Source organism: Myxocyprinus asiaticus, chromosome 10 (assembly GCF_019703515.2).
Source record: "Myxocyprinus asiaticus isolate MX2 ecotype Aquarium Trade chromosome 10, UBuf_Myxa_2, whole genome shotgun sequence".
Classification (NCBI taxonomy): Eukaryota; Metazoa; Chordata; class Actinopteri; order Cypriniformes; family Catostomidae; genus Myxocyprinus; species Myxocyprinus asiaticus.
This window is the reverse complement of record NC_059353.1, coordinates 6,769,987-6,786,699: the sequence shown is the minus strand read 5'-3', so window position 1 is coordinate 6,786,699 and position 16,713 is coordinate 6,769,987. Positions and strand designations below refer to the sequence as shown.

The window sequence follows — 16,713 nt, the reverse complement described above, 5'->3', positions numbered from 1 at the left end:
GAGATATCTCAGACCATTCACACCTAACATGTTTTTGAGTCCATTGCTTTTCAATTGCTTTCTCTTTTTCTTTGACGCCTTTGACATTTGTGCTGTGCCTCACTGTTTTTATAGTGTCTCGTGCAGTAGCGGCACATTTTTTTAGATGCTGTGTCAAGTGTTTTAAAATGCATCTCGAGACATCTGAGTTTGTTTGTCTAGCTTTTTTAGTCTAACTTTTTATTTATTTTATAATATTTATGTGCTTTGTAATATTAGGCTTTACACAGAGTATCATGTGTTAGCTTAGCAACATGCTAATGGCAAATGCAATTGAAGTCGGGAAAAATTTGTTTTTTTTTGTTTGTTATCTGAGGTAATGAAGCACTAATTATAATTCCAGTGTTCTTAGATCATAATCTTGACCAACTGTTTATGAGATTTCCATGTTTCTCCATTCAAGTAGATAGGAGGGGCACTGTCGTAAATGGAAATAGCCTCCCAAGAGCATTCCAAAGATGGCCGACAGTGGACTGACTTCCTAGAAAGACTTTAGCTTTCAGCGTTTTTTAGATGCTGTGTCAAGTGTTAAACTTTTAAAAACATGTCTTAAAACACCTGCGTTCTGTTCTCATCATTACATCTAGTTTTTTTTTACCCAATATTTATGTTCTACGTATTTTTATGCTTTTTAACCTATCGCACTGTTAGCTTAGCAACATGCTAAAGGCAAACTCAATCTACATTCTGTTCTATTTGTTTGCGCAGCGTCTTGCTTTTTTTTTTTTTTTTTTTTGGTGCAAGAACGCCTCCATTCTGAATGGCCTCTTAGAAGGCAGTTACTTATACAGACAGTATACAGCAGTGCAACTCACTAGGTCATCGTTTTCCAAAGTATGCTATAAACGCTCCGTTTTCGGTTAATGAAAATGCCATTTTAGTGTGGATGAGAGGCATAAATGTAGCGAAATTAATGTATTTACAAATGAAAACATAGTGTGTATATGGCATTAGTTCACCCAAAAACTAAAATTCTATCATCATATACTCACTCTTTACAAACCCATATGAATTTCTTTCTTCTGTGGAACAAGAGGAGAAATTCTGAAGAATGCTGAAATTGATCATACTAACATACAATGAAAGTGAACAGGGACTGAGGCTGTCAGTCACTAACATTCTTCCTAAGACCTCTTTTTGTGTTTCATAGAATAAAGAGGGTTTGAAATGGCAAGAAGGGGAGTAAATGATGACTGAATTTTCATTTTTGGGTGAACTATCCCTTTAAGTGTGACTTCAAAAGTAAAGTTATTTAAAACTCTAGTATATCTAAATAAGAGCCAAGAAAAGAGCTTTAGTAACACACCCGCAGATATGCGATTACAAACGTCAGCATGTAACCCCTCTGACCGTTATCCTCTCCTGCAGCCAGACCTCTAAAACACACATACACACACACACACACACACACACACACACACACACACACACACACACACACACACAGAGTACCGGTTACTGGTAAGTGAAGAAAATAATATATTATCTGCACAGTTAATGTTTCAAATGAAAATCATGAGGCGTTGTGGTCTGGATAACATTTCCTGCATGAACACAAACACACATAGGATCAATAAGGTCAATGCTGGGATTTACCCTCTATCCATCACAATCAGCCTCTAATTAAATATTCTCAAAATCAACACAAGCTCGTTAATGCAGAAATCATTCAATGTGTTCACTCATTTCCAGGCACGCTCATATCACTGCCACTGAATGAGTCGTGATGAATGAGCGAGACATCTGCAAACGCTTCTGTATAGAATCAGAAAGATCAGTTAAGGTCAAACGGCACAACCCTTATGACCTGTGCTGAACTATACTGGTGAAATAGTTACTCCAGTTCCATGGAAACAGCATTAGTAGAAAACACACAAATGGTTTCTTACCCAAATTTGGCAGCGATGTCGTAAACCTGTTTCTCGTGCTGCAAAACCTTCCCACGATCCCCCTCAAACAACAGCGTGGCGACACACAGGTGGTGTGGGTCAAATCCTTTAAACTGAGAACGATATTCCAAGGTAAAACAATGTGAATTCAAAACTAACCCTATTCAATTTCTTAAATGTTCTTGGTCCAACTCTGCACAAATCATCAGTTTACAATATTCTGAAGAAAAAACAAAAGTTTTCCTAATCCCTCATCAACATACATGAAACATAATAATATTCTCCACCTCTGAAATGACTTGTCTTTTTTGCTTTCATCAGTGAGGCCTCACGGGCAGGGAAAAACAATATTAACCAATAATATCATAACTCAACATTTCACAAGTCGATCAAATCCCACCCTTGTCCCACCCTACTTTATTTCCTGCTGAATATTGTGTCACTCGTAAATATGTCACATCATAGAAGTAAAATGCATTGCAAATACTGTTTCATGTTTTTAAAATGTTTTTTTTTTTTTTAAGGCAATTGATTACACAGCCAATAAAATAAAACATCTTAGATTTTAAGAACAAAGTCTTATAGATGTCCCCCTCTCTTATTTCAAGCAGTTTGATGGCACAGCAAAGTCCTTCATTTGGAATGGTAAACGTCCCAGATTACATTTCAGTAAGTTGCATAGGCCGATTGACAAAGGTGGGCTAGGCCTACCCAAGATTTTGTTTTATTATTATGCATTCGGTCTCAGACATTTGGCTCATTGGTCGCTTCCACCTGAGAGAGCCCCTCCCTGGTTTTGTATTGAACAGGAAGTTCTTGCCCCTATTTTGCCAATGCAAAGCCTTTCTATCAAACTAACCGGAGAAGTTAAGTTACACCCTGTTATCTCGCATTTACACTTGGTATGGACAAAAGTGTCCAGAGTGTTTAATTTGGACATTTATTTAAATGTAGCATCGAGCATATGGCTGAACCCCAAACTATGTATTAATAAGTCCCCTGTCTGCTGGACAGAGTGGATTGAGAGGGAGGTTAATACGCTCGGTGACCTATATGAGAGTAGTGTGTTGAAATCCTTTGAAAATATCGTTCAACATTATGGGATTCCCAGATCTCAGTTTTATAGGTATTTACAGCTGCACCACCTGCTTTGTACTATTTTTGGGAGTAGCATACACCCCCCTAAAGCGGCAGATACTCTGGGAGTGGTGATTACTGCTTTTGGAAAAGGTCTTGAGGCATCAGTGTATTACTCCCTGTTAATTCAGGGTCTGGGGGACAGAGCTTCAACTTCCCTCAAGAGATTATGGGAGAAAGATTTAAACTTGGTATTGGAGGAGGAAGTGTGGGCTAGAATTCTAAAAACATCAAGTCTACATCTAGAGATGCAAGGGTGCGCCTTATGCAATTTAAGATTTTACATAAATTCTTTTGGACCCCTCTAGATTGTATAGGCTTGGTCTTAAACACACACCCACCTGCTGGCGATGCCAATCAGAAGATGGGGACACAACCCATGTTTTTTGGTGGTGTGTAAAGATCCAAGAATTTTGGTTGAGGGTTCAGAGTTTTAAGTGTGACATATTGGGCACTCAAATTTCATTTTGCCCCAGACTCTGTATTTTAGGCGATGGGGCAGTCATTAATATAGGGGATAAGTACATAAAAAATTTGGTCCTATCCAGTGTTATGATCGGCAGACAGGTCATCCTTAGGGGATGGAAGTTGGCTGGAGCGCCCTCATTTCAGGAGTGGTGCACAGAGATGGGCAGGGTGGCGGCATCTGAGGAAGTGTCGTATAGAAGGCTAAGCAACCGGGAGTTTTTTGATAAAAAGTGGGGCAGCTATCTGGTCTTTTTGGAGGGCTCTCGGGGAGGGGCAGTGGAGAGGGAATTATGGTTTTAAATTGTTTATATATATATATATATATTTCTTTTTTTCTTTTTATTTCTTTTTTTGTTATCTGCTTGTGTACTCTGGCTTGGCCACAGGGATGTTTGTTGGGGGTCGGGTGGGGTTGGGGATTGGGAGGGGGTAAGGGAAATAATGGGGTTTAAGGGGGATAATGGTTGACTCTGTACATGAATGTTTTGTTTTGTTATGTGTCATGCTTGAGGAGCAACCAATAAAAATTTTAATCTGAAAAATAACAAAATTATAACATTACAAGAATAAAGTCACAATGTTTGACAATAATCTTATAATAGGCCGTTTATGAAAATTAAGTCCTAAAGTTTTGAGAATAAAGTCAACATTACGAGAATAAAGTCGTAGGGCCCTGTTTTAAGAGCACTACGTCTTAAGCGCAGCACTATGTGATACGTCATACGTGCAAAGTTAGTAGGCATGGCCATGAAGTTTAGATTTGTTCGTGCAAGCATGCGCCAAGTTTAGGCGCAAGTGGTTTGGCGAAATCGCACGTGCAAAGCGCTAATGGGCTGGGTCAAGTACAATTTAATTCTGAGGTCCTTATCCGGTTATTGCGCCATCTGCATCCTTTTATATGTTAAATTTACTGTCAAGCACAGTTGATATATATGAAGACAGCCTATTCATAAGAATTTAGTATTGTAAATGGGATGTAAGTAATGCATTAGAAGAATAGAAATGTGGACCATTTGTGTCTTACATCGAGGAATCCTCTGCTCTGTGACTATGTTGTCGCCTGCGCTGCTCCGGACCGCGATGTTGGCTCTCGTCCTGCTTGCTTATGTCTCACCTGCAGTCTTGACGGTGTTACAGGATGCTTAAAACATGCTTTGCTGCTCTCCGATTGTTCATTGTTTTGTAATGAATATTTGTTACATGTTTCTCTGTTTATTTTTTACGTTTAATTTCTGTACAGCGTTCTTGAGCTTTGGAATGGTGCTATACAAAATAAACTTGTATAGAAAAATAAAACAAGCTTTGTGCCTTTTCATTAACATACAATACCACTCACAGTTTGCGCGCATCCTCCAACAGGTTACACAAGTACTCCCACCTACGGCCACTTGCGCTTTGTGCTGGCACAAAATTAGCTTAGAATTAGCGCTCTCACAAAAATGGGTTAAGACGCAGCGCACGGTCATTGCGTGTAGCACTGCATCTAGTGAGGACGCGAAAATAAAGCCCATAATATTTGAGAATAATATCATAATAGGCCTTTTACAAGAGTACTAAACTTTCGAGAAAAAAGTACTATTTTAAGAAATCCAAATGATGAGATTAAAGTTGTAATATTATGTGAAAAAAGGCTACTAACTAAATAAATAAATTGAAATGAAATATTGATTTGCATTGAAATTATATTGTTATGGGAGAAGAAAGAAAATCGTTGAACAGCTGAATTTCACTTCCGTTTTGCGTCAAATTCTGTTTACGCTGACTGCTACAAATTCTGACTGCTCATTATCCAGCTTATTACAGGACTACTTGCCAAATAAATAAATAAATGGACATGAAACATTGATTTGAGTTTCAATTATTTTATTAGCTTACTTGTAGTGAATGCAGACTGATACAAAAGTACGAAAGATGATTCGCAATACCCAAATGACCGGTCTTAATTCCTCGAATGTTCGGTTGTTACTCAAAATATCAGACCGCTAGATTGCACCATCGACCAATCAGAATCAAGCATTCCAGGGACCCGTGTAATAAGTAAAGGATAATGTACAGTCACCCAGTCATAATCAGAAAATAAACCCTGATCTCAAACACGAAGCAGATCCTAATTATTATATGGCTACTTACCAAATCAATAAATGGACCTGATGCATTGCTTTGAGTTGAAATTATTTTATTATGTAAAACAAAGAGACCGCACAGTGATATGAGAGACATGAAACTAGCACAGCTATGTTGGAAATCAAGTATTCCAGAAAGCTGTGTAATATCAGTATTTGATTGGTATGGCCACACACATTTACAGTTCCTTCTCACCTTTGTGATGTAGAATTTTTTCAACCCATCCAAAAATGACGTGAATATGGAGGACACTTGTGGCTTGAGTGCATGACCTGTAAAAACATTATTAAAACATCAGTTAAATATCAGTAGTAAAATAATTTATTAATCTCTTTTTTGTCAGCAGTCATAAGCTTTTTCTTGAAAAAGTGAAATGAATGACTCTCGTACTGTTCTACTGCCAGCAAACATCACTGAGGTCTGCTCATGGATTTCCCTGCAGACTCTGTGTCAAATGTATTAGTGGTGTGAACAATAGCACAGTAAGAAGGGGAGAGAGGGTGAGAGTGAGAGAGAGAGAGAGAGAGAGAGAGAGAGAGAGAGAGAGGGAGAGAGAGAGAGAGAGAAAGAGCAGTGGCAATGTTGTACAGAGGTTTGTCATAAATCATTCTGAGAGCCATTACTGATAAGAAACGCTGGTGAATCTCACACAGTCAAATATACCACTGGAAAATAACACAAAACCTCAGACAAATGCAAATCAACTTAAATCTGTGTGTGAAATGTATATTTCTATACACGTGTAACTATGTCTGGGTGGTATCACTGTATATACTGCAGTTACAATAGAAATATCAACCAATAGAGATTTTACTCTAATGTTTTTCCCACAGTAAATTTTTGTGCGGCTATCAGTGGGCAGGACTGCTTTTCGTTACTTACACGTGAGAGCGACTATTAAACAAAGAATAATGCAAAAATACAGAGTGGGACATGTCCAAGAAAAAAAAAAGAAATGTGTTATTAAGGGGTAATGTTTGGCTCAACAAGTTTACGGTTGCCCAGCAATGTCGCAACTAGGCAAAAAGCCCCAAAATTTATTAAATAAACAACAATTCACTGCTACAGGAACAGTGAATTTAATCTGCACTTTTTTGCCAATAACCATAATTGCATTTTTATTTATTTATTTTGTGTTTTATGCATTGTGTATTGATTAGGGCTGTCAATTTAATTTAGTGTGATTAATTAAATAAAATAAATATAACACATTAAAACAATTAATGCAATTAATCATGCCCCCTGACCATACACAAGTTCCGCAATAAGGAATTTTCTAAGTGCTTGAGCAGTTCAAGCCTGAGGTACTGCCTTTATGTTTTTGCGAATCAGTCAACAGTGGGCAGTCAGCGCAACTCCAGCTGTACTGGCAAAGAAACACACTTATAAAGAGCAGACAGCATAAAAAGATCCTCAAGCAGCAGGATGCGCGCTTGTGTTCAAAAATAGCTGGATAAAGCAGAACAGAATGCAGGGGTATCGAGTCGCATTTTTCAAAGTTTTAAACGACACTGAACTCGACAAGGCATCCTAAAAATGTGGCATTTATGGCATGAGACGTTGATAACCACAGTATAATTCCAAAGTAATTAGTTACTGTGATCTACTTACTTTTGAAGTTAAAAGGACAGATTGACAAACTCAGTTTCATATAGCAATAGATTGCTGTGGATTATGTGGTTTATGTTCAATGATATGCACATAAAACAAACAATATTTCGACTTTTTATGGCTTAACTCATCTGTCACAATGATGTAAAGTCTCTGAATTATATGAATTATTATGTTTATTAAATTTATAATTATTATTTTATTATAAATTGAATTATCTTTATTTGCGGGTCCATAGGGGGCGCTATAACGTGTAAAAAGTTTACTTCAAAAAGTGTCAAAATCAAAAAGTCCCTGTATACAGAAGCCAGGCATATGATGTATCATTTCAAAGCTAAGAATCTGAACTTTTCAGAGATAACCATTACTTCTGCATTTATGTTACTTAAAATAACAAAATAAGGCCTAACAAAATTTGTGTAAATTAGCACCCCCTAGAGGTAATAGGTAGAAATATTTATATTAAAAAAATAACAGCCTTACATGTAGCAACTAAATGCACAAGTCATATATCAAATGAAAGCTCTAATTCTCTGGAATGCGACTGTATATTTATTTCCTAATACCACAGTTCGAAACATTTTCAAAAGAATCACAGAGTGAAATATAGCCGCAAGCAGCAATCATCAGGGTTCAAGCACATATGGCCAGGACATGGCCAAAATAATTAAATTGGACACAACAGATCATGTGGATGCTGTGGACACAGCAGTTTTTTGTTAAATTTCTTTCAAAAGATATTTTATCACAGTTGCAAAATTAGAATTTTATTAGAATGACAACAGAATGACAATAGAATATGAAGAAGAAGGAGAAGAAGAAGAACAGATTTTGGATTGCTGGACAACAGCACATTACAAGAGCAAAAAGCTAATTCAAAGAGGATTTTCAAGGATTTTTAGTCTTGGCGCTCAATCTAGTGGACAAAATCAGTAATACATCTTTGATTTACCATGCATAAATGAGATTTTGGATTGCTGGACAATTAAATTAGGAAAAAACTGAACTTGAGAAAAACTTAAACAGATTTCATAGGGCTCTTCAATTGTTGGATAGCTGTTGCTATTTTTACTGCACAGATATTACATTACAAGATTGCTGGACAACAGCACATTACAAGAGCAAAAAGCTAAGTCAAAGAGGATTTTCAAGGATTTTTAGTCTTGGTGCTCCATCTAGTGGACAAAAATCAGTACTACATCCTTGATTTACCATGCTTAAATGAGATTTTGGATTACTAGACAATTAAATCTTAAACAGATTTCATAGGGCTCTTCATTTGTTGGGTAGTTATTGCTCTTGTAATGTAATATCTGTGCATTAAAAACAGCAACAACTCAAAGTCAGAGGATTTAATGGAATTTCTTAGATGCTGCTCTATCTAGTGAACAAAAAGGGTAGTACATCCTTCATCTGTCAGTTACTTATAATAATATTTTTATTTGCTGTTGACGAGGAAATTTATGAAATTTAGCACATGTCCTCAGATTATCATGGTGTGTATATGTTTTAAGTTTTGTCATGTTTGGACGTTGTGCACACAAATAAAAGCATAGTAGTAGTTACAGTTAAAGAATTCATTGACATATATCTTCTAAACAATTTGACATCAAAAATAAAAAATAATTAATTTTCTTTTTTTTTTTTTCTTTTGTCAGGACAGTCCCTAGATGATACGTACAAATTTTCGGCCTAGGAGAAGTTCGAAAAGGTTTTATCAGAAAATTCTAAATGGCAGAATAATAATGAAATAATATTTTTATTTGCTGTTGACAAGAGGAAATTAATAAAATTTAGCACATGTCCTCAGACTATCCTGGTGTGTATATGTTTGAAGTTTTGTCATGTTTGGACATTGTGCACACAAATAAAGGCATAGTAGTAGATACAGAATTCATTGGCTTATATCTTCTAAACAATTTGACATATACATTTTTTTTATAAATAAATAAATATTATATATATATATATATATATATATATATATATATATATATATATATATATATATATATATATATATGTCAGGACAGTCCCTAGATGATACGTACACATTTTTGAGCCAATAGGACAAACGGCCTAGGAGAAGTTCGAAAAAGTTTTATCAGAAAATTCTAAATGCTGGAAATAAAACTGAAGATATATTGAAGGTTTTGTTCGTCTTGTCTCAAGGAATCAGAGGAAATAATTTTGATTATAGCCCTTATAGATAAGAAGTTATTAGCAAAAGATTCTAATTAGCTCATTATAGCACCACCTTGTGGACGATTTTCACCAAATTTGGTATACAGCCTAATTATGGCGACCTGTAAGTGCGCCTTCAATTCCATAATGATCAGCCATTCACAATGCAAGTTATTAGCTGCTGAAGTTTGATTGGCTGCTGGTGGCCATTTTTGTTGATTTGTCTAATCGTTTTTGTAAGGATATGTTAGCACATGATCGAAAGATGATGCATGCCAAGTTTCACATTTTTCACTCGAACGGTTCCGGAGTTATAAGGAATTTTTAGCTGTAACACCCCTATTGGCAAAATTGCATCCTCAAAATGTTCTGATATCAAAGTATTCCAAGTTTCGTAAAGTTTGGACCATTGAGTAAATTAGGGCCATGCCCAAATAATTAATCAGCTAATATCAAAACGACCATCCTGCCAAGTTTGGTGTCTTTAGGACTTACGGTTTTGGCTGCCCATACACTTTTATGGCAGAAGAAGAAGAAGAAGAAAATCAGGACAAATACAATAGTATTGCTTGAACCCCTAAATATGATTTCTGTAAGTCCGAGAGCACCGATCACTGCTGCTGTAAGCCCCAAATAGCAAAAAACATTATATCTGCTTTTACCTTAAGTAGTTTTCTAAAAAAATGAGCCATGCTTTACTTGTCTGTGAGCTTGCTTGGCTGAATAATCCAATGTTATATCTTAGATGTTCAGAACAAAATATCCCATCCAACAGGAAAAGCATGCTAAACAAATCATCAAAAAAATATGTTTTCGACTATTTATGATAAAATTGAACATATCTTTGTAAAGGGGAGGATCTCATTTTTCTAATGACACTCAGATTAAAGGAATAGTTCACCCAAAAATGAACATTTGCTGATAATTTGTATCTGAGTTTCTTTCTTCATCAAAACAGAATTTAAGACTTTTAGGATTTCATTTCAGGCCTCCTCCTTTAAACAATGTCCTCCATTTTTTGCGGTCCAAAATGCTTTTTTAACTACAAATGTTCGCTTCCGTACATCTCTGTGACGTGCGCTCATGAGAGGGATGATGTAAGCTTGTTGGTAAGGTCACGCGTAATAACACGCTTCCTGACTCCTCCTCCACGTGACGTGTGACCATAACCAACGAGCTTACATCATCCCTCTATGAGCGCACGTCACAGAGATGTACGGAAGCGAACATTTGTGGTTAAAAAGTATATAAGTATTGTTTTGTTTCTCAAAGTAATCAATCGTTTGCGTTCAGTAGAACTTTATTTGTCGACTGGAGTTGTGTGGATTATTTTGATGCACCCTAAATATGCATTTTGGACCGTCAAAAAAATGGAGTACATTCACTTGCATTGTTTAAAGGAGGAGGCCTGAAATGAAACCCTAAAAATCTTAAATTCTGTTTTGATAAAGAAAGAAACTCAGAAACATCTTGGATGGCCTGAGGGTGAGTAAATTATCAGCAATTTTTCATTTTTGGGTGAACTATTCCTTTAAGCTTCTAGTCCACTCAGAGGCTGAGATTTTTGATAAAATAATAAAGGTGGTGCATGAGCTAAAAATAAGACTGAATGTCTATGGCAAGCACATTTTTGAGGGATAAAATACGTTAGACCGCCACCTACATTTCAGATCTGTATATTGTGATGGAATGTGATAGAGAAAAAAAAAATTCTAGTGCTTGCTGCCATCTAGTGGAATGAAATAAGACTTTTCAATTTGAGGTTGAGTGAACAGAATAAGAATTATATGTTTACAAAGTTAGAAAAAAAAAAAAACGTTTATCATAACATTATAAACACATACAATATTTATGAATAACTGAAGTCAATTTTTTTTTTTTTTTGGGTGATTTCTGAAAATTTTTGCAATTAGTCCACAGTATGTGAATGGTGAGCTTTTAAATTTGAGTGTGAAAAATTGTGATGACATGCAACAGAGTTTGATTTTATGAATGACTTTTCCAGGCCTAGAAAGCACAAATTAGAATTTTCCAATGCCAGTAGGAATCCTGTAGACAGCCGTGTGTGTGAGAGAGAAAGAGAACCATAATCTGTCTAAAACTCACTCACTCAACAGACAGTTCTACATTGTCATTTCAGACAGTGCACATTAACACTTTGAAACAATAATTCAAGTTTCCTTAAAGAGTATTTTTCAGTCTGCCCTCCTACAGTCCCAATGACGTTTAGTTTGTCAGAGTCTACACTTCCATAATGCTGTACCACTGACATTAGCACAGTGAATCTGTTTAAACGCATTGCAATTCTAATCACCTCAATATTCTTCAGGTTGTTATCATAAAACAGATATAAAAATAATACTGCCACACTTCTGGGCTTAAAGAGTGTGCATTCAGCAAAAAACATTCTGATTACAGAGATTGGATTCTTCATTCAGTCAATACATCTCTCTCTCTCTCTTTCAGAAGTGCACAGTCGATGAAAACACAGAGCCGTACAGAGTTAATGAGCTCCCTGGAGACAGGGAGAACTTTTCCACATATATCTGGCAACCCCTCAGAAATTCCCCCACATCTCCACATGTAACGATATAAAACTGTGTTGTACTGTGAGCTTAATTGCTGCCAGAGCCATTTGTCATTGTTCCTGAACTGTGTGTTTGTACGCTCGTTCGTTTGCTGCTCAGCTGGTAAAGTAATGATAAATTTCACTTTATACGAGTCGGTGTGAGAGGGGGTTCTCTGGAGATAAATTACAACAGATGAAATTAAACCACTTGATGTAACGAATACACAAAACAACAACATGTAATAAAAACAAAAACACTGCTCTCAAATGCTACATTTTTCGATTAATCTCTTCGGAGGGGAATTATATGAAAAGGGATTGCTGATTCTAAAGCGAGAGATGACTTCATAACAGATGATGTTTGAAATAAAGGCTTTCTTAACCTTTGTTCCAAAACCCTACATAACCCTTTAAAAACGCTCAGGTAATATTTATTTATGCCTGTATAGTTTCTTTGAAAATTATAACGTGGTCATTGACTGCATCAGAGAAATAAACATACTAAAAAAAAATCTGAAAGAGATTTTTCATTCTCTACTATGTTGAAATTAAATTATACATTATAAATCTGAAAATTACTTCAGTGATATACCTAATTTTTCTGATGGTAAAATACTTTCTCCTATTCCAATTTAGAGACAAATGATTTTCAAGTTCAGTCATGAAACTCTACATGGCGCAAGCTGATAGGCCCTTTGAACATGTAATCTTTTAAAGGGATAGTTCACCCAAAAATGAAAATGTTCTGATAATTTACTTACCCTCATTCTATCTGAGGTGTGAATGACTTTCTTTCTTCTACAAAACACTTTTGAAGATTTGTAGAAAAAGATCCATGCTCAGCAGGTCCTTAGAATGTGAGAGGATGGTGATTAGAAATGTGTAGGTCCAAAAAGCACAGACAGTCAGCATAAGAGTAGTCCATCCCATCTCCAGCGGTGACATTAATGTCTTCTAAAGCAAATCGATCACTTTGTGTGTGAAAAATAACGATATTTAAGCACTTTTTAACTATAAAAGATTGCTTGAAAGATTCATCAATGCCTAGCGTTAAAAAGTGCTTAAATTTCATTCTTTTTCACACACAAAGTGATCGATTCGCTTTAGAAGACATTAATGTCACCACTAGAGATAGGATGGACTACTCTTATGCTGACTATCTGTGCTTTTTGGACCTACAAATTTCTAATCACTATCCTCTCACATTCTAAGGACCTGCTGAGCCTGGATCTTTTTCTACAAATCTTTTGCAGAAGAAAGAAAGTCATACACATCTCAGATGACATGAGGGTGAGTAAATGATCATTTCTGGGTGAACTATCCCTTTAACCAATCAACTTGTGTTCTCTTTGTCTAACATTTAAATTGCCTCAATTGTTTGCAAGTAAGCTGGTTTCACTGCATCGCATTATGAGATTTTTCCTGTTTGAAACCATCCTCCTCCCCAGCACCACCTGTCTAAAGCTGCTTCAAGGGTATTGAGCATGCAGCAGCATCATAAAAAGATCTAGTCCACCAAGACCAATCCTACCAACTTGTCATTTCAATTACAACACCTTAAATCAATTCCGAGTAGTCATGACTGAACTATAAGTATGCCTGCCCAACAAAGCCAAAACGCAGGAACTAGGCTGACACTAAAAGCTTCAAGGAGTGTTGTTGTCCAGACAAATGTGAATTATAAAATAGTTTCACCCAGTTTTCTCTGAATCTGAGCATTGATGAGTCAAACTCATACGTCACAGGACAGGTTGTGGTCTAAAAGAGTAAATTTCAGCCATTTGACAAAATGTGTAGTTACTGTGTTTGCCTTTGTCCTCATGAGTGTAAAGAAACACTGTGCCTTTATCAAAACATTGATAGGGCAGCAGGAGTGTCAGATAAACCGGTTTAGAAACAATCATTTTTGTACAATTTAAATTTTTATGAGAATGTAATTGTAAATGTATATACTGTTAACTCACAAGATATTCACTCACAACATTCAACTGGTCATTGAGTATTTCATCACTAATCACTATCTGATCCTAGGGTTTCTGTGATTGGCTGGAGCAGTGGTGAATGAATCCCTCTTTGATCGGAGATCAGCCCACACAAGGCCGTATCCCATGGCAAACCCTCTGAGACATTATTGTAACCATGACAACACACCCTGCACTCCCACGCCAAATGCTTTGCGTCACTGTTCTCCACTCCTGCATGTTCATGTTTAGCTTCTTTTGTAAAATATTTTCAAAGAATCCCAGAAATTATCATCATAACAACTAACTCAGTACACACTGTTCCTCAGGATGCACTGCTCAGAGTCTTTTGACCAATGATTTTACATGGCTTTTCCAGTTGTTTTTTTTTTTATTCTGAGATAAGACTTTTTTTAATTAATTGTATTGAGATTCCACAAACAGTTACACACACTGAAATATTTTAGGGTTTGTGTTTCGAGACTTTAGGACAGCTGACGTTTGTCTAACACATGTCATAACTACACACAACGCAATAAAACAACATGAGATAAAAGTTAACTTTTCCATGTTAATCAGTTTTTCTCCAAAACAGCTAAAACCACGAAAAGTGATGAGCAAATGGACATTTTGTTGGTCGTTTGGTTTCTGCTGCGTCGCGTCGGTTAGCCACATCCACTGTGAACTGTCACTGCTCCAAAATCCCGCTCATCATTACTGTACATTACCATCAGATGTTTTTATTGGCTGTGATTGTGCTGTGGTGTGTAGCAGTTTTGCATTCATGTGAACAGACAAATTGCTTGACGCTGGAATCTTTTTACATCATGTCTGTTTAGGACACGGTGTAACTATGCTATAAACCTACTTGAGCCCTGAAAATTTCCAATAGAATTTCCCTTTAGATGAAATTAATTGCATAATTCACAAACTGATTAGAAGGAACAACAAAACTCACCGAACTGAAACTGCTCGTTGTCCATTAGCCGAATAGATGCTGGAGCACATCTCTGAAAGGGAGAAGAAATTAATCAATAATAAAAAAAAAAAAAAAAAACAGCTTTAATTTGCATCTTCACAGAAACAGATTAACACATGAGATGTACACTCATGAGCCAAAACATTATGACCACTCACAGTGGAAGTGAATAACGTTCTAACGTGAATCATCTTCTAACAAGGCTACATGTCAAGGTCTGTGTAGATTAGATGGTAAGCGAACAATCAGTTCTCGTAGTCAATGTGTTGAATGCAGGAGAAATGGGCAGGAGTAAAGACTTGAGCGACTTTGACAAGAGCCAAATTGTTATGGCCAGACGACTGGGTCAGAGCATCTCTGAAACGGCAAGGCTTGTGGGGTACTCCCGGTCAGCAGTGGTGAGTACCTACTGACAGTGGTCCGAGGGGGATCAAACTACAATCCGGCAACAGGGAGTTGGGCGCCCGAGGCTACTTGATGCGCGAGGGTACCAAAGGCTATCCTGTCTGGTCTGAACCAACAGAAGTTCTACTGTGGCTCAAGTCACAGAAAATTTTAATGATGGTTACGGGAGGAATGTGTCACAACACACAGTGGATCGCACCCTGCTGTGTATGGGGCTGTGTAGCCACAGACCGGTCAGAGTGCCCATGATGACCCCTGTCTACCATCGAAAGTGCCTACAATGCACGTGAGCGTCGAAACTGGATCTTGGAGCAGTGGAAGAAGATCGCCTGGTCCGATAAATCCTGTTTTCTTTTACATCACTTGGATGGCCGTGTACATGTGCGCCATTTATCTGGGGAAGTGATGGCACCAGGATGCACTGTGGGAAGACGACAAGCCGGTGGAGGGAGTGTGATGCTCTGGGCAAAGTTCTGCTGGAAACCCTGGGTCCGGCCATTCATGCGGATGTCAATTTGACACATGCCACCTACCTAAACATCGTTGAAGACCAGGTAAACTCCTTCATGGCAATGGTATTCTCTCATGCCAGTGGCCTCTTTCAGCAGGATAATGCGCCCTGCCACACTGCACACATTGTTCGGGAATGGTTTTAGGAACATGATGAAGAGTTCAAGGAGTTGCCCTGGTCTCCAAATTCCAAAGTTCTCAATCCGATTGACGCATCTATGGGATGTGCTGGACCATCAAGTCCGATCCACGGTAGCTCCACCTCGCAACTCACAGAACTTGAAGGATCTGCTGCTAATGTCTTGATGCCTTGGGGTCTTGCAGAGTCCATGCATCGGCGGGTCGGCTCTGTTTTGGCGACACGTGGAGGACCAACTGCATATTAGGCAGGTGGTCATAATGTTTTGGCATCAGTGTATAATGGGGGTCACATGTATAATGTATCCCTTTCCTTCAGCTTAAAAAAAAATCTACAATATTATTGTTTATTGAAGGTGCACTTGGTAATGGTTTATGTTGCGCTGGCCAACACTGCAGTTGCCTTGGACTTATACTGCCATCTAGCGGTGTGGATGCAGTATCACGCAAATGCAATAGCTTCCACGTAATGAAGCCATTGTAGAAATGCACTCATCTTTATCAGCCACGGTTCATTTATTCACGAGCAAAGTGTCCTGTAATGGGCGAGATATCGAGTAAGCAGTATTTCCACCCCCCATGAGGGGACTCAATCCACCTACTGATGTGACTGCAATACTTCATTTTAAACATATTTTTTAAAAAGTACTATTAATTTCTTTATATGTAAAATTTTTTAATGTGGAAAATTTACTTTTA

General features: G+C 37.3%; 1 protein-coding gene across 1 annotated transcript in view; it reads right to left on the bottom strand.

The window, feature by feature from the left end:
• The window catches only part of LOC127447415 (alkyldihydroxyacetonephosphate synthase, peroxisomal-like), a 72,924-nt gene that overhangs the window by 16,612 nt on the left and 39,599 nt on the right, over window positions 1–16,713 (bottom strand). The window contains exons 12-15 of the mRNA XM_051709288.1: window positions 14,941–14,992; window positions 5,853–5,929; window positions 1,929–2,041; window positions 1,346–1,415 (exon numbers count right to left, since the gene is read on the bottom strand). Coding sequence (XP_051565248.1) covers window positions 1,346–1,415; window positions 1,929–2,041; window positions 5,853–5,929; window positions 14,941–14,992 — 312 coding nt within the window. The remainder of the gene's footprint in view (window positions 1–1,345; window positions 1,416–1,928; window positions 2,042–5,852; window positions 5,930–14,940; window positions 14,993–16,713) is intronic.